This window comes from Excalfactoria chinensis, chromosome 23, assembly GCF_039878825.1.
Source record: "Excalfactoria chinensis isolate bCotChi1 chromosome 23, bCotChi1.hap2, whole genome shotgun sequence".
NCBI lineage: Eukaryota > Metazoa > Chordata > Aves > Galliformes > Phasianidae > Excalfactoria > Excalfactoria chinensis.
This window is the reverse complement of record NC_092847.1, coordinates 2,099,902-2,118,340: the sequence shown is the minus strand read 5'-3', so window position 1 is coordinate 2,118,340 and position 18,439 is coordinate 2,099,902. Positions and strand designations below refer to the sequence as shown.

Genomic DNA, 18,439 nt, shown 5'->3' with positions numbered 1-18,439 from the left:
AAGAAGATGTTTACCCAACCCACGAAACAAAACGCTGGAGAATTGAACGCAACCCAAGCAGATGTTGAAATTGTTTGCTTCGTGTGCAGAGCTGCCAGTTGAAATGATCCGGGGCTGAAGGCATCCAGTGCTGGTCCCTGCACAACACCCATGGGTGTCCTCAAGATACTGGCATCCCTTCGGGCACTGCAGTTCTTACCTGAAAGCTTTAAGGCCAGCAGTGCCCATAGGGTTTCCTCACTCAGCTCAGCAGCACACTGGGTTCAGCTCCTCCATTGATGCTGCACACAGCTCCCACTGTTTCCCAACAACAATCCCGCAACCATTTGCTCTTTTTTGCACTCTGTGCGTTTTAAAGCTTCAATTGCCAACACGAATCCAACAGTGCCCTTTTTACCATGCCTTGTGTTTCTTGCAGCTGGTTCTGCCAGAGCAGGGATTTCTTTTGACCAGAAAAAACCCCACCTTGCATCCTCAGACCCAGAGGGAAATACTACCTTCCCAAAGCCTGCCTGAACCCCATGCAATGGAGCAGATTTGGTTGTCTAAACCACAGCAAGCTGGACCTTGTTGAGTCGCTCCCAGCAGGCAGTGACCTCTGCTGACTATTTACAGGAAACCCAGTTAATCCCAAACCCAAACACAGGCTCTTATGATTTATTCTTTCCAGACAGCACAGGACAAGCCCACCTGTGTGTGCTGAAGGCACCAGGGCACACAGCTGCACCCACAGGGCCATGCATCTCATCCATCCCCAAAGCACAGCTCAGAGCTGGGTAAGCAGAAAGCAAAGGGTATTCCTTCATCTCATCCAGGATGTCACCGCAGGATGGAACCAAAACCATGACACACACTTAATAGCAAACAGGCACAGATAAACAAGAGGAAGCCAGATTGTATCTTTAAAATCTCTATATTGTAAATAAACGCTCACGGGCTAATTGTGCGTATAAGTGCAAAGGGTACAACACGATAACTCTGCAAACATTGCTTTTCTTTTTAAAACCTAGGGGAAAAAAAGACCATTAGAAAGCAGTAACATGGCAGAACTGCATGGAACACAAACCATCACCCTCCCCACGCACAGCACAAGGATGCAGTTTGCAAGCAGCACGCAGCGATGCAGAGCAGCGCCCTGAGACCAGCACAGAGCACCTCTGACATCAAAAGCGGATGGAAATAGAAATCAAAGAGATACAGGAGTAAAATCTGGTGTTGGTGCAACGCTCACAAAGCAGGCAAGCCCACCACTGGACATTCAGCCCTTGGTGAGCTACTGGAGTGCTTTGAATGCAGCCCAACACTGCAGCTCTGTATGACCAGCAGTGCAAACCCCCGTTAATCCTAAATTCAGGTAAATTGTGCAATCCTTATTTATCCTGGCCTGTTTGCACGAGCAGTGCCAGGGCAGTCAGGTGGTTTCAAGGAAGTGCCTGGCACCCAACACAGGCAGAGGCTCACCTGTGACATGCAGCACCTACGCTGTCACCTCCCATTCACCCGCATGGTCACCATGCATTTGCCACTGCTCTACCTTACAGAGGCACGTGTTAAGATGCAGGAGGAGAAGCTATGCTTTGGCTTCAAGCACCGAGGGATGGTCTGACCACTGCAGACGGCTGCACACAGCTGGGAAGCACAGGAACCCACAGCCACCTACCACTGCAGGGCAGACATTAAGCAGCAATTAAAAACTGACATCTACCAACACTCATCAGCTACATTCATGAATTCTGGCAGGGGGAAAAAAAACAATAGCAATGCCTCTTTACAGCCATTAGCTCCTCAAGGACAAGCATACAGCTAACACCTCATCACTGTGTAGTTATTACAGCATGTTGTTGTGCGTGAACAGCTCACAGTTGGCATCTGCTGGTGGCCTCTTGCAGCCAGCCCATCCCAGCATGTTTGTGCGTTATACTGCTGTGCTATGGAGCCTATAGAACTATTCCTTCCACTTTTTGTTTCTCCTTCCATTTCCCCTCCCAGCCCTGGCTTATTTCTATCATACAGTAAAACAAGGACGACTGCTCAGTGGGAACAACCTAAGGAGTAAAACAAATAAAACTCAGGTTAAGATCAACACGAAGCTTCTGCAGACGGCACATCCTGAAGGGTTTGGGATGTATCTGCTGTGGCTTTCAACTCAGCTTGAGAGAATTAAAGCTCTGGGAGTGTTTACAACACAGGTTAAGCCTCAGCCCGCTGAGCACAGGCAGAGTGTAGAGCTCTATGGGTGGGCACTGATTTACACACTTAACACACACAGCCTGGGTCCCAGAGTCACAGATCCCGGAGTCATTGGACGGAGTAGGTCTGTAACAGCCTCCTGCTCAACCCCAAATGCCCATTTCTTCACCTTATCTCAGGGCTACAAACCTGATAGTTTTGCTCTAATTTCAAGGGGGACATGAGGAGTGAGAAATAACAGAGTTTGGCAAATAACTCATAAGAGAAAAGTGAACATTTGGGGTGTCATCACCCCACCTCTTGGCAGGGCACCCCAATAACAGGCAGTCAGCACTGAAGTGAACCACCTGTGCCCTAAGTACTAAAACACCTTCAGCTCCACAAAAGGCAGCATTATATCAGCAACATTCACAGCTTACTCATCAGTGAGTACAGAAACGTGCTGTGGGTCTAAAAACTGGTAAAAGATATAGAGCAAAAAAAAATATCACACACACATAATGGCCCCATTGCTGCTCCTCACCCACAGCCCAGGTCCCTCACTACCCTCTGACAACAAAAAAATACCTCAACATAGATGTAGGAATAGGAAATGTTCTGCAGAATTAGCTTGACTCAGTTTTGGCCACTGAATCCATGATTCTCTGATGCATCACTTGTGTGTGAGTGCAAAACATCTGAGCTTATTGTGAGTGGCTTTGGCTAAGGTAAAGGGAACAGGACAGCAAGAGTGGAATGCAGGAAGAAAACTGTGCCATGCAATGCAGAGTGAGGAATTTCTGCTGCAAGAGAAAAGCATCCACAAAGCCCAAGAGAAAGGAGGACAGAGTGAGGCGTGCATCTGTGGAAGGACAAAGCAGGGTTTGAGCCCAAATGCAGCTTGGCTGCTCCCAGATTGCAATGGTCACATCCATGTCATTGTCTGTGTGGGTCATCTTGTAGGACTGGACAACCCTGTAAGTGCACATGCAAAACCCTTCCCAAAGCAAAGCAAGAGGCACAGGTCTGGGGATTCAAAGCAACAGCCATAGAAGACAAGCGATACCTGGAGTGCTTCTGCTTGTTATATTGCACTGAGTAACTATGAGCTCAGAGATGGCAAATACTGAATAAAACCTGGGTCTGATGAGAACATCTTCCAAAGAAACGTTGCTTCAGCAAGCACAGGAGGAGAGGCACAGAGGTGGCATTGAGCAGCACACACAAAGCATGGGGACAGCTTGCTCACATGTCCTGCTGCTCACACACACACACACACAAGTTAAAAGCAGCTGATAAATCTTCGCAGGAAGTTCTCTGCAGTGCCATGGCAGACACTGAGTGCTCACAAGGACAGGATGGCTGCAGGAAGGCATCGCTCACTGTGCTCCCTGGTGGCATCATCAGGCTCCTGCTGTCCAATGCAGCCCTACACCTCTAGGCCAGCCAACCTCTGCGGAGAGAAAGGCACAGGTTAGAACATGGCTCAACCAATCAGTGCTAAACCAAATGGCACCACAGACAGATGCTTTGCAGCATGGAAACCAACCAGCTCCACACAGCGGATCTACCTGGCTGCATCTACTCAAGGATCTGCTTATGAACTTGTTCCTGAGCAGATCATTTCTTCCTGCCTCACCATTCAGCTTCCTGCAGAGCTCTCCCAGCTGCCCCGAGCCTGGGCATGCAACCTTGTAGGAATGAAGCTGATTGCTACTCAGGGTCACTCCATTCTATTCCTCTCCACAGGAAATAACACTTCCAGAGAAACATTAGAAAAATTACAGTAATAAATTCACATATCAACCACAATAAATACTTCCAGCTCTGAGAAAATGCCTTCCAGTGCCTCGCCGAGGGCCACAGAAGACAGGAACATACATCAGTGCAAGTGAATTTAGTGCATTTACAAGCACTAAAACCTGGCAGCCACAACATCCTGCAGCAGCTGCCTGCTCACTCCATATCCCAGAGCACAGCCAGTGGTCCCGGAGACCTGAGCTGCATTGCACAGCAGTGCTTTATATGCTGCAAAGAGGGGTGTGCAATCGGTATGCACCATTAGTTACCTTCTCACCCAGCCATCAATGTTCTGCACTAAAGCAGCAGGCACAGCTCTCAAGCCAATTTGCTGACAATTAGCAGCAGGCATCAACATTTCAGTCCAACATTCAATTCACGAAACTCAGACCCTGCATTCTTTCCATTTGTGATAAGAAAAATAGAATAACTGAACAGCCCTTCCCAGCAGTGACACTTAATAAGTAACCATCAGAGTTAACTCACAATAGCTGCCCACATGCTGTTTTCTCAAGCAAAAACACAACTATTACGGGAGGGTTTGTAGAGGAATGAAGAAAGTTGGACCAAATTCCCTTCCTGGATGCCTCTGAGGAATTATTATTATTATTTTAAACAAAAGAGAAAGCAAATAAAGGATAATGTTAGAAGGGTAATTCTTCATAGCTGGCACATGCATTCATTTTTTTATACACAACCCCTTGCAGTTCGGAGAACAAAGGCAAAGCTGAAGGGCTGAGGCTTTGGATGTCGTGAAATGATGCACTGCAAGCTCTCCCAGCCCAGTTTCTTCCTGCTTTTCTCATCTTCATTGAGTCTCGTATCAACTGGAAGAGCTTCACTTCAAGGACAGAGTGCAAAATCTCACTTCTGGCCAAGTCAAAAGCTGCATGTGCCAGTAGGAGAGTAATGAGATCAGGAGGGAACTCATCTCACCCCCACAACAGCAGAAGCAATGCCCTCCCTCACATGGAGGTAAGGCACAACCTCCCCAACCAAACCTTCACCTTCCCTCCATCCATCAGGAAATGGAACCAGCAACCATTCCATTTGCTTTCCACTAAATCCAGCTCTCTGCACTTGAAGCCAAAGCACCAGCAGCCTGCAGGTCACTCTCATGTTTCAGGGTCCAGCATCCTGCAGTGCAGGTGCAACAGCCAAAGCTTTCTAGAATGCTCTCAAAGATGGGTAAAAGCAGGTTGGATCTTGTGGTCATCCCCAGTGCATGGGGACCAACGTTACACTCTGCAGGGAAGCACACCAAGAGCTATCCAATACAGTCAGGTCCCAAACATGAATTGCAGCCAGCTTGTACAAGACAAAACCAACCACACTGCATGAGCTGGATGAGGTGAAGCATCTGCTACGCCAAGCAAGGAGTCCCACCAGAGTCCACCACAGCTGCTGCTGCAGAGACAGCCCAAGGTCTCCTGGGTGACACTGGCTGCTGGCTCCACAGAGAGGGACAACAGACAAGAAAACACTCTCCCTTTGTGTTAGGTGAAAGCTAGCCCTGCGCTGCTCATCCCAAGGGGGACATAATGGAGGAGACAGTGGCAATCCTACCAGCACAGCAAGGCTCACTGCTTCCCAAACATCCTCCCCACAGTGCAGCTCAGAACCCCCCACCCCCTCCCTGTTGTTCCATCCATGCAGCTCACCCTGAGCCACAGGAGAACACCATTGGTATCACCTCCTGTAATGCCCTGTGATGGACAGCACCACCCTAAGGGTGACAGCACGGAGGGGTTGTGGATGGAACCTCAGCCCTGGTAGCAACCTGCACCCATCAAGGTGCCCTTAGTGACTAATTATTGCACAGCAAGACCTCCTTCTGCTCAGTGCATTTGCCTTTTCCCAAATTGGTTTCCAATGCAACTTCAGCCAAGAGAAGTCCTACTTACTAAAGCACAACAGAACGCACACAAGCTGCTCTCAGCGGTACTCACAGGCAAGCATTTCCCACTTGAGGCTGCAAAGGAAAAAGAAACAGCATAGGAGAGTTCAAAGTGCATTTTAAAAGCAGGTTACAAGCAATAGTAACAGCAGCGAAGGAAATGAGGAAAGAAGGGAAGCAACCCACAGTGTTCAGGGTAGGGAGATCATTGCAGGCTTGCACCTGAGCTGCAGCAGTGGCTCCATCCAGGGCAGAGCTCCAGTACAGCACTCACCATCCCCACTCACACTGAAAGCAGTGGCTCCTGAGCCTCTAGTTTTTAATGCTACAGCATCACAGCTACCAGCAGTGCAACTGCAAACAGCTTGGAAAACACCGAGCTGGAAAATGTCTGAGATTAAAGCTGCTTATTGTTGTTATCTGAAAATGAAGTCCCCTATAGAAGAGCCACAGCTCTACTGAGAAGTCTCACACTGCACTGAGGGGAACAAAATGTACAACGACCCCAACTGGCTGCACCATCAAATCTGGACAGAGATGATATTTGTAGCTCTTTCCAATCAAGCTCCTGTTGGAAAGCATGACCCAGAATGAACCACCCTGCTGATGGCAACTCACCTGCATGAGGGCAGGGTTTTATTAACCACTTGCACAATAATTCTAGCTTAATAGAAAGATTTTCATGCTTAATAGAGAGATTTTCATGCATTTCCTTGTGGCATTCAGGTATTTTAGGGTGTTTATGCCGGGACTACAGCCATGGTTGGGTGATATGGGTGGCAGGGGAGGGGAAGCAGAGCAAGGCACCACCTGGACAGTGGGCTGAGCAGCTGCACCTCGAACCTGCAGGTCAGTGGGGCCGCTCCCAACGCTGTGATGCCGCGGGCGCTGCTCTGTGGCCGTGCTGGCCAGCGGTGTCAAGCTGCTCCTCCTCATCCTGCCTGGGCTCTGGCTTGTGGGAAGGCGGCTCTGGTTGCAGGTGGAGGACATCACAAGGAAGGGAAAAGGGGAAGCAGATGTTACAACTGTGATGCATCCCCGAGAGTCTCCGTTCACGAGTGGACCCGCGGTGGTGGATGCCCTACACTTGTTTTGCTTGCAGATTCATTTCCTTCTGGCTCTGGGGTTAGTTTGTGTTGGGGTGTGTTTTTTTTTTTGCTCTCAAAGGAGTTTGTTCCAAAGGAAGCACAGGGCAGGACACAGCACAGACCCCTCCAAGCAGCACCAATGAATTCAGTACAGGAATCAGGCAGCAAAGCAAGAAGACTGAGACAATGACAAACAACCCTTCTCCTTTGGAGCACTTCCTAGAACCTCCTACAGCACCACGGCGTGGCTGAAAGCCTCCATGCACTACCAGAGCTGAAGGTGCGCTCAGTTCAGTTCCTGCAGTCTAACACAGTGCTAAGTTTTGTGGTGCTTTAACTGGGGAGCTTCACTGAAGCAATTGCTCAGTGGCATTCCCCAACACCTGCAGGCACTCCACAAAACCAAAGCAGGCCTGCACAAGTGAGCACAAAAACAGTAGAAACCTCCACAGAATGCTTGCAAAACACAGGTGAGATCCACAAAGATCCACAGGCAAAGGCAGAGATCCCTGTCACCCAGCAAGCTCCAAACATCCTCACCTCAATAGAAGGGATGAGCCACGTGCTTCCCACTACCAGCACAACAGCCTGTCCTGGAGGCTGTTGACCCCATAAAGCACCTCAAGGTGCAGCCTTACATCACCTACAGCTCTGGAATGGGCTGAGGGCTCAGGAAGGCAGCAAGAATTCCCTAAATGCTTTGTGTCGATAGCAATAATTCCAAGCAGACACGCCAAAAAAGCATCAACAACAAGACCTAGGATTTAAAGATGCACATCATAACCCAAATGGCTCCAGTTTGCCCACTTCTCCCCCAGAAAATACTGCTTCAAAATACCTCCCGCTGTCTTGGGAAGCACCACATGCAATGAGTTCTCCTTCTGAAGCAGCCTTGCAGGCACTGAAAGCAACTGACCACTTCTAGCTGGGAGAGCTGCAGTTCATTTATGTCCAAGGAAGGCAAATGTTGAGCGACCACATGAATCAAGAGGCCGAACAAGGCGGCTCAACTTACTGAGTTGAGGGAAGGTTTGTCCCGGTGGGTGTTCACTGCTTCCACGTTCAGGGTGATGGTCTCCACTTTACAACCTTGACCAAACAGAATGGGGAGTTTATAGGAGGAGCTGTGATTCATTTTGTAATCCATTTAGAATAAAAACCATGTTAAAACTGCATGCCAAGCGAGCAGGTGGTTGTTTTTTGTTCCTAAACTAAAACCTGATGAAGATTCTGCATTAAGAGAGAATTCACACTCTGATTACTTTCTGGTTTTGACTTTCACTGTGAGAGCTCAGAGCTCCATCCCCTGACACTGAGTGTCTCTAGGGACGGGGATATCCACCCCAGTTATTGTTAAGTATTTATATCCAATCTACATCTCCAATACACACCATCCCGTTGCTCCCACCACCATCACCAAAAGCACTGACAGCAACAACTGCTGCCCCACACACAGCTGTACCCACCCAAAGCAGGGGATGAGGAGGCAACGTACCGTAAGCGACCGGGGTGAGCTTGAGGATGGCATGCAGGGGGCAACGCAGGTAGGGCAGCTCATCTGCAGGAGAAGCAGCATCAGCTTTACCTTCAGGTTCCACCATAGCCCTCCCAGCACCGCTGTGGGGGAACCCAACCCCACAGCACAGGAGGAGGAGCCAATCCCCATCATGGAGCATCACACATGTAGTGTGTTACATGCATCCTGCAGAGCATCACTGTGCCACAGACCGCTGCCCTCACTGCTCTACCAGAGCAATTTCCTTACATCAAAAACTCAATCCCATAGAGATGCTCCTGGTTGAAGCACTTAAGGAAACAAGAGCTGAGCAGAAAAGCCAGCAGGGCAGGCACTGAGCAGACAGAGCTGTGCCATCATCCTGCAAAGCTCAGCTGAAATGCAATGGTTAAACCATTTCAGAAGCGGTTTGGTTTTGTTTTCTATTCTAAAGCAGTTCCTCCATGGTCAAGAAAAGAAAGAAATCAAGACAGCAATTAGCAAACAGCCACCCCAAAAAACCCTGAAAAAAAGAGCAAAAATAGAAACCAGCCCCCACCAGCATGTGCTTATTTCTGTACCTGCACTCTTATCCAGGAAGTAAGCCAGGAGGCACCTCATCACTGCCTGGTGGGAGATGACGAGGACGTTGCCCTGCCGCTCCAGCTCCATAATTACAGGCTCCAGGCGCTGAACCAAGTCCTGGTAGGACTGCAAAACAAACCAGGAGTCTTTTTTGCAAGGGGTTTTGTAAACAGACTGGGAGCAGAAGTAGCAATTAAGGCAGCTTGGCCTTCAGGAAGGTATCGGTTAAAGCATCAGACTGCAGAAGCGATGGAGTAAATAGAAGGGGGGGAAAAATAAGGAAACAGCTCAGGGTGGAATTGGATGGCAGCAACCCTCAGCTAACAGGAAGTTGAGATTAGTGATAACTCTTAGCGAGTGCAATTGGAAAAGAAAATAAACCACTCAATTGTACATTTAAATACGGCCGTGAAGTAAAACCAGAAGTGACTCCATCCCCACCCACGGCCACTTCTCTTCCTGGGGTGATTTTCCATAGGGACAACTCAGCTTCAACCAACTGAGAGCAGCACAACGAACCTGCTTCGTGCACTGCTGGAACAGCAAGCACTGCTCCTTTCCTCTAAAACAGAGCTGGCTTTGCAAAGGCTTCCTATTCCTCATGGAAATACTGGGGATAGAGAGCTGAAACCAAGCAAAGCTCCTCCATTCTACCCATCACACACTGCCCAATGCATACTGCAGCACCCTGAGTGTTCTCACCTCTCCTCCAGGATAGCGATAGAGGTATTTCTCCTGATCCCTCAAGGCAAACTCCTCGGGGTATTTGGCTTCGATCTCTGCATACGTCATTTCTTCACACACCCCCTGCAGGAAGGAAGCACAACTCCATGCAGCATCACTTCAGCAGACGCACAGCAATTCAGAACACAGGCACGAGCACAGCACCAGCACCTTCTTTTGCCCAGGAGAACAGAGTGAGAGTGCCAGCAAAGCACTGCATACACCCCACGAGTGCATGGGATGCTCAGTGTCACTCTCCCAACACCAGCTGGAGTGCAAGGTCTGCTGTGCAAGCTAACAGTTCCAGCTACTTCCAGCCCTATCAAGTGACCCCAAACCTCCTGATAGGGGTGGAGAGTTCTATGCACAGCCATGGCTGGAAGACTTGAGGGATGATCAGGAAACACTTTGATGCCCAATTTATTTTCCACCTAGAAAAGCAGAAGGCTCCACCGTGCCCCACTCACAGCATCGATCTCATTGAGGATCTTCCACTGCTCATAGGTGACCCCCAGCGACTCAGCAGTCTGGATGGTACGTTTCAGCTGGCTGGTCCACACCTTCAGCTCCACAATCTCCTGCTCCTCAATGAACTTCTTCAGCGCCTGTGCAAACTAGGAGAGAGCAGAGGAGCTCAGGAGCTGCACTGGGAAGCTGCCCTCCCACACGCCCTTGCCGTGGGTGCAATGTGGGCTGTGTCACTTTGCAATGCAGCCATCTGAGCGCTGCAGAACCAAACCTGCTTGCCGCGTGGTGACAGCCCAGAGTCCCCTCCAATCTTGCCAAGGAGGTTATATTCGCTCTCACCGTGCCGGCAGAGGTAGATGGTGCGTGGCTGCACGTGGATGTTCATTAGGTAATAGACGATTTTGCTCTGGATGTAATCTTGGACTCTGTTCACTAGGAACCGCTGTCCCACATTGATCACTTTAATGAAGGAAAGATCTCTGGAGTCGACATAAAATAAGAACACCCACACGCCGGGTTTGGCAACTGACACACGTGCAGGCGTCCCCCAGCTCTCTGCCCTGAGTTAAAGGCATCAGCTCTACTGCAGGGACACGGGGCACACCGTGCTTGCACAGGGAGCATTGCATTCAAATCCACTGCAACCCAAGGGCATTGCCTTTGCACGAGCAAACCTCAGCTTTGGGAGTGCTCCAGCACAAGCACTGCACGTCTTCAAGCACAGAACACAAAGCAGCAAAGCAAAGCAGCTCAGGGACAGAGCACAGCCTGGGCTCGCTGCTTACTTGTCGTACTCATCGGGATCGAGGGGTTGGTACGTGACCTTGTAGCACTCGATCCTCTTCAGGAAATCATCCATCACATTCTCTCTGTTTCTTTCGGGGTAATCGGGGCTGGAGACTTTCACCTCCTGCCGAGCAGAATGAGACATGTGGGGAGAGCTGAGCAAACACAACACAGAGCAAAAGCAGCACTGAACATCATCTTTCCCTTCTGAAACAAGTCAGCATTGTTTAGTGCTGTCCGGTGGAAAAACCTGCCTCTGGCAAGGCAACAAAAGGCATTGGGGAGACACACTGCAGTGCTTGGCCCCAGCACAGACACAGCTGCCTCTCATCCCACGTTCAAGGTCAAACACTGCTCAGCTTCAACTCACATCCAACTTCAACAACTGCACCTTCAGCTTTGATAACCCATAAATCTTCAATAGTCTTTACAAGCTGAGATGTAAGAGCACTGTGAGGAAGCACCATTCAGCCCTCAGCCCTCCTTGCAGAAGCAGCCAGGTGACACACACAGAGCCTCAGCCCCCAGCTGGCACTTGCAGCAGAGGGAATGCCTGCAACCATCCAGCTGCAGTCTGAGCAGGATCCTGATCCCCCTGGCACTGAGCACATCCCTAATGCCAATAATCCACCAGCAACGCTGCGAGCAGAGCTGGTGACCTTGCATAGCACACAGCTCCGTGACACAGAGCTTGGCAACGCACCAGGATGTTGGCAGCAATGACCTCTGGATCGTCGCACACGGATTCCACAAAGAACACCTGTGTAGGAAGCAGGGAAACATGTTTTAGTGGACCAAGAGCTCTGCTTTTACTCAGAAGACAAGAAGGGCTCCAGCACTGCGATCCCAGTCCCAAATGAAACGCAGCAGCATTACCTTGAAAGCATTTTCCTTAGCAAAATTCAAGATCAGGTCCCGTCTTTCTCGAGTTGTGTTGGTTGCATCAAACACCTACCAGAAAAAGAAGAGGCCACGAGAAAGTTGATCTACTGCTTCTAAAGCAACCCCAAATGATTTGGGATTACAGTCGGGTTCCTGAATGCTCTGGGCAGCTTTGAACAACCCAGATATAAAACACCCCACGGTGTGTTTGGCTGGGAAGGGCCTTACAGCTATCTGGCCACACTCCTCCAGGAGGTACGCCTTCACATCCTGTAGGGCCACCAAGGCACATCGCCTGCAGGAGAGAAATGCAGTGTCAGAGCAGGTGAAGGGCATTACGGACTGGAGGTCCCCTGAGTCTCTGAGATAGGGAAAATCCAGCTGTCTGCTCCCTCCACATATGGGGCACCCAGCCCTGCTTCTTTCCAGCTCCTGGGAGCTCTACAGAGCTGAACTCTGTTTAAAAGCCCATTTCCCATGTTCCTATCCCTGCCTTAGGGACACCCCAGTTGCTGCCTCCACCACCTGAGGCTCCACGCAGACCCTCAGTCCCACTGCCCACAAAAAGACATCTCACAGCACAGCCTCTTAAGGCAAAAATCCACACCTTCCCTGCTCTTTTGGGTGCTCCGAGCCCCCGCTTCCTTTCCATCTAGTTCTCCTGATGCCAACAACATTCCCACGCATCCAGAGATCCTGCCAAGGGATCCCTGCACTGCACTACCTCCTTCCATGGCATTCAGCGTTATTTGGTGCTACAGAAACACACGGGCTGCCAACCCCCGAGCCTAAGCAGACCTCAGGCCATCTGTGCAGCCCTGCAATGCCAACTCACTTGCGGATCTCCATCGCTTCTTTGTTATCGTGCCTGAAGAAGTCATAGGATTTGTAGGACTTGACAGCTTCCCGGCGATACACCCCTAAATTGAACACTTGGGACACAAAACGACACAGAGCTGAGATGGGAACCCACCGACACCCTCTCCCACCCATAGGAATGGGCTGTGTGGGCACACACACCTCGGGTGGGCACCCCGATCCAGTTGAGGTAGCGAGTCAGCTTCTTGGAGACGTAGGTCTTGCCACGGGCGGGCAGCCCAATCATCACGATGAGGGTGGGTGAGTTGGTCATGTAGGATGCCCACGCTGCAGGGAAAGGTTAGCTTGGAGCCCAGTGCACAGACAGAGACGGCCGTCCTGCAGCTGCCACCTGGCCCCTAATGAGTGCTGCAAGCGGTGTTAGCTAATGAAAGTGATTAGCAGCGGCGCACCTGCTGCAATTAATGGAGCTAATGCAGCTCTCGGCGGGACAAATATTTACCCAGCAGGTGCCGGCTGCCAAGGGCAGAAGAAAAATGGCTCGAGGATGGAAGAAAACACGGGTTCAAACAGATGGTCACGCAAAACAGGAGGTCAGGAGGCAGCAGGGCTGCAGCGAGGATGGGCTGCCGCTGTCAGCAGCACGAAGAGCACCGGGATAGCGCCCGTAGCACGGCGTGGAACCGCGCGTTCTGTTAAGCGACCCGGCAACCGACAAGCTCTCCATGCACGGTTTTCCCCCCCATCCCGGTACTCACAGCACTTCTTCTCCCCGCCGCGCTGGGCCCCGGTTCTGCCCCGCGGCGCGCTGCCGCCGTGCCGGTACGCCGCCGCCATGGCTCCGCGCCGCCGCGCTGCATGCAAATGAGATGTAAATCGCACCCCGACAAGCGGGCGGGAGAACCGCGCTACGCCACAACCCGCGGCGCGCCACGCATGTAAATGAGATCGACACCGGCTCGGCGCCCAATGAGACAACGCGGAAAGAGATCTCGCGAGAACCAGCGGGCGCTGGGCCGGGCGGGGAGGAGGAGAAGAGGAAGAGGAGGAAGAGGAGGAAGGGGAGGAAGGAGGGCGGCCGGGCCGAGGATGTTACGGCTGCGCTGCAAGGCCCGGAGCGGCACCCAACCGCTGCCCGGCCTCACCGCGCACTCCCGTCTCCGAGACATGCAGGCCGCTTTAGCCGCCCTCACCGGCGTCCCCGCCCCGGCACAGCGGCTGCTCCTCGGTTTCCCTCCGCGGAGCCTCGACCTCAGCGACGGCGAGAGGCGGCTGGGGGAGCTGGGCATCCACTCGGGTGAGGCCTGGTGGGAGGCGGCGCTTAATGGCTGCGGGTTGGCATGAGCCTGATTAAGCGCTGCTGTGGGCGCTGGAGGGGACGGGCACTGTATTGGAGGTGCTGGAGAAGGGCAGGGATGCGGCTCTTTGGGATGGGTCGCTTTGGGGATGGGTCGGGGCCGATCTGCCTCATTGCTCTCCCTTCTCTCTGACAGGAGACACGCTCATCGTGGAGGAGGATCCATCCAAACCCAGCTCCGGTTCTCCAGCGGTGACCAAAAGGACGATGGCGGTGAGGGAAGCGGTTCCCGTGTTGGCCAGGAGGGTGGTACCGGCTGATAACTCGTGTCTGTTCAGCAGCGTGTATTACGTGGTGGAGGGAGGTGTGTACGACCCCGGCTGCGCCCCGGAGATGCGTAACCTCATTGCACAGATGGTAGCCAGCGATCCCGAGGCGTATTGTGAGGCCGTGCTGGGGAAAAGCAATAGGGAATACTGCGAGTGGATCCGGAGAGAGGAAACCTGGGGGGGAGCCATCGAGGTTTCGATTTTATCCAAGTTTTATCAGTGTGAAATCTGTGTGGTGGACACACAGACGGTCAGAATCGATCGTTTCGGGGAGGATGCCGGGTACACCAAACGGGTCCTGTTGATCTACGATGGGATTCATTACGATCCACTCGAACGTAAGATCCCCGACTCGGACGTTCCACCCCAAACCATTTTCTCTACCACTGATGATGTTGTCCTCGCACAAGCTTTGGAGTTAGCAGATGAAGCCAGAAGGAAGAGGCAGTTCACCGACGTGAATCGCTTCACTCTGAGGTGCATGGTGTGCCAGAAGGGACTGACAGGACAAGTAGAAGCCAGAGAACACGCCAAGGAGACGGGACACACCAACTTTGGGGAGGTTTGACTCCTACATGAGGATGGTGACATCGATGGTTACATCGACTACCTCAACTCATCCGGAATAAAATTCTGGATCTCCAGATAAGCTGTAATTTAATCACAAAATTCCGTTCACAGAGCTTGAAAAGCGTGTTAGCTTAACGACGGCCGAGGCGCAAAGGTTTGGTGTTGGTTAGGGATTTATCCAGCTGGTTTGAAAGCTAGGTTTATCTTCTCGCATGTTGATTTAGAGTCACTGGGCAGGTGATGTACACTGGCAGCTAAAACCTGATGACTGAAAGAACCTTCTCTCTTTGAGCGTGTGCTCTGAGTGGCCATACAGAACCAGGCTTGTTCAACACTAGTGTCAAAAAAGCGAGCCTTTAAATCACTGAATTAATCTGTTTTACGTTGTCAGGGTAATTAAGGGTTTAGGAAATGTATGTATCAGCACTATTTATGCTCATAAACAGACCCTGCGCATAGAAGCAGCCCTTCCAGGGGGAACTGCTCATGGGATGTGCAGTATTGAGTGGAAAGAGCCCCCCTAAAGCTGCCCTACACTATGTTACTATCAGAAGTAGAATGTATTGTTTGTGTGAAGTCACGGCTTTAGAGAGAGAAGTGGCCTTTAAGCTTTAAGATAGCCTTCTTAAAATTAACGAGTAGGTGGTTAAGTGTTGAATAAACTTATTAATCCTCCATAGGTAGCTTTTAGTTGCTTGGAAAATAACTATCCAGCCCCTTGGTGTTTACACTGCATCGGAACGTAGGCATGTTACTTGGAATACTTGGGTTCTTCTTCGCAATATCTCCAATTCTGGCAGGAGGGAAATACATTCGTTAGGGAAGTATCTTAATTTGCATCTCTTTTAATACATCGGGATGGTCTTCATTTGGCTGTAGCTGATCTCATGGCCACAGTGTTACTAAGCTGTAGCAGATTCCAAATACTGTAAATTAGCACTTTAAGGTACAGTTCTCAGTTGTGTTTGCTGGTAAGAAGTCTTATAGAAGCACGGTGTAGTAATCCAGGAGGGAGGCTGGAGGTTTCTTCATCTGCATTCTGCCTTAATGTGTTTGATTTGTCACCGATGACTGTTGAGGAGCAAGACTTATAATTCAAGATAATGAAGGATGCGGTCGAACCGTCAGCACAAAACAAGCTGGGTGAAGTGCCCTACTTCTCATACTGCTCAGAATCAGGGAAGGTGGAATTGACTTCATCAACCTTACCTCACAGCAAGGTTGTGAGCTTAACAGCAAGTGCTTTGAGGTCTTTTAAAAGGTGCTGTATAGGTGCGTAGTACTGAAAGGGGATTTATTTTCTTTCCTTTGTAATGCCTGTAATACACATTTGTTTTAAGGGATTTTACAGTGTTCTTAGCCTTCTATCACACTGTTTCGACTTACCTCTCTTGCTCTTCTACAAATGGGGAGCAGGAACGTGCATCTTCAGTTTGAGGCAGAAACAAAACCCGCTTTCCAAATGGAATCCATCTTAGCTCTGAAGGCCTCCATTCATTGAGGCCTGGTGCAGAAGCTCTCGGCTGAGTTGGACCTTGAAACACTGAGGGGATCTCACAGAAAACAGCATTAATTGCGTCGAGTGCTTTGAATTGAGGCAAGAATAATTAAGGATAAAGAATAAGGTTGCCAAAAGCACTACAGACCAGTTTGCTTTTTATTTTAGTATTAAAACACACGTTCACGCCGTTGGGGAGTTTCCAATAGAAAACCACTTAGTGTTAAACCACACTTTGCTTTTCATCCATCACGAGAACAAAACAAATCATTACCAACAGCCCCTCGAGAAGCTGATTGCTTATATAACCCGAAGAGGGAACTTGAAGATTACACTGATACAACGACTTGAGACAAAACACTGTCTAGGAACCAGACCAAGAGACGATCGACCTTAAATCATGTTCTCAGCTTTCACACTGAAGAGGTGAAGCACCTGGGACAAAGGAGCTGCTCCTCACCATCTGCCATCTGTTACATGGACAATACCTACCTCAGAGAGGTGTACTTTGGGCGGCTTTGAAACAAGAAGTGCTGTAGGAGAGGAAGATAACGTATTTATTGTCTGACTTTTGGGAGCAATGCTTGGCATTTTTTTTAGCTTTGTATCTTTTCTGAATGAGCATCCAAATGCTTTGGGGGATTATTATTTCTCACTTTGCAGTATTTTAAGGTTTAAAAATCAGTCGTATTGAATCCAGAGCGTTTAGCTTGGCTTTATCATGTCTGCATAGCAAAGCCATTAACAGAGCAGGAGATCCGCGTTAGGGAGGTGCCTCAGTGTCACCGCTTGGATGCTTTATTTAGTTGCTTAGAAAATAAAATCCCTTTGGTTTACAAAATGTCCACGGGACAGCTGTAATCTGTGTTTGTAAAAGCTGGTGTTATTATGTGCTGACAAAGCATTTCGAAGAGCAAATAACTGGGGATGTGGACTGAGCTCCTGAACTGCATTAAAATGGGGAGCTGTAAAAGAATGGAACACGAGGGGGTTTTTTAATGTCTTTTTAGCAACGTTTACCTGCCCTTAATGAGGAAGTGCCACAAAAATGGGATCCTGGCAGCAGCGGGGTGAACTTCTGAGCGTCCCTCATACGTTTGCACTGAACTGTTATTAGTTACAGATACTTTAGAATAGACGTGTTGTGGGCTCAGGTGGTGACAGGCAGCCTGTACCCATCCACAAAGCCTGCAAGCTATGGGTGTGTGTCCTTACCAATGCCACTTATTCCCATTCAGATTGAAATTAAACACCAATTTCCACACTGAACGCTTCAGCACGGAGGTCAGCAGTTACTCAGGCCCTGGAAACTGAAATTCATACTTGAGAGATGGGCTTGGTAGAAGCTGCTTTGTTTGTGTTGGCTTCCTGTGCTATTGGATTAAGTGAAGAGCTTTCCCAGCGCCAGCCTGGCCACTTCACCAGCACTAAACCCCTTCTTTAAATAAGTAGAGCCTGACACCCTCATCACGTGGCCTTTCACAAATGCTTTGCGTTGTGGGAAGAGATGCTCATCTCATTGATTTAACAGCACTTTAAAAGTTGGTCTGACTTCACACACTCAGCAGATACCAAGCGAGGACTTTGCTACGTCAGCAGCGCCCGTTCCCATTGCAGCAGAGCAAATGGTGTTAGCAGGTGATTCTCAAGTCTTAGTTACCACTGTAGCACAACGTTCCACTTCATGTACCATCAGTGCAGACCATTTGGAAGAATATATCTCCTTCAACACGTAACTTGAACTGCAGAAATTGTCGATGCACCAATAAACGTGACTGATGCATGCACCCTTGTTTAGTGGAGTCTCTGCCTCAGCTCTTGGATGTCAGGTTTTTGCTCTATCCACTGTTATTCCCCCAGCATGGGTTTCTCTTACAGCCTTCACATCTCTAAGACAGTCTCTGAGTAATTTACATCTGCTTTCCTCTCTGTCTCATGTCATTAAATAGACTTTAGGAGCTCTCTGTTTCACTAACATCCTGTCCATGACATGGAAGCAATTGCCTACATGGGCAATATTAGGAGGAAATCAG

General features: G+C 49.9%; 2 protein-coding genes across 8 annotated transcripts; one reads left to right on the top strand and one right to left on the bottom strand.

Moving 5' to 3' along the window:
- Positions 1-3,240: 3,240 nt before the first annotated feature.
- Positions 3,241-13,693, bottom strand: PFKFB2 (6-phosphofructo-2-kinase/fructose-2,6-biphosphatase 2). Of its 7 annotated transcripts, none has more exons than XM_072355787.1 (16): positions 13,471-13,693; positions 12,914-13,039; positions 12,729-12,825; positions 12,122-12,188; positions 11,888-11,962; positions 11,715-11,771; positions 11,011-11,135; positions 10,497-10,704; positions 10,225-10,371; positions 9,737-9,841; positions 9,031-9,160; positions 8,450-8,512; positions 7,970-8,043; positions 6,703-6,835; positions 5,874-5,941; positions 3,241-3,622 (listed from the first exon to the last, which is right to left on the bottom strand). In XM_072355787.1, the coding sequence occupies exons 1-16, from the start codon at positions 13,547-13,549 to the stop codon at positions 3,599-3,601; spliced, it is 1,578 nt and encodes a 525-aa protein (XP_072211888.1). In that variant the 5' UTR covers positions 13,550-13,693; the 3' UTR covers positions 3,241-3,598. The 7 variants fall into 7 exon arrangements, with proteins under 7 accessions (XP_072211888.1, XP_072211881.1, XP_072211883.1 ...); XM_072355780.1 differs by having other exon boundaries at positions 5,919-5,941; positions 6,677-6,835; positions 13,471-13,670; XM_072355782.1 differs by having other exon boundaries at positions 5,919-5,941; positions 13,471-13,670.
- Positions 13,655-18,192, top strand: YOD1 (YOD1 deubiquitinase). Its single transcript, XM_072355788.1, has 2 exons — positions 13,655-14,009; positions 14,206-18,192. The coding sequence occupies exons 1-2, from the start codon at positions 13,655-13,657 to the stop codon at positions 14,904-14,906; spliced, it is 1,056 nt and encodes a 351-aa protein (XP_072211889.1). The 3' UTR covers positions 14,907-18,192.
- Positions 18,193-18,439: the final 247 nt, after the last annotated feature.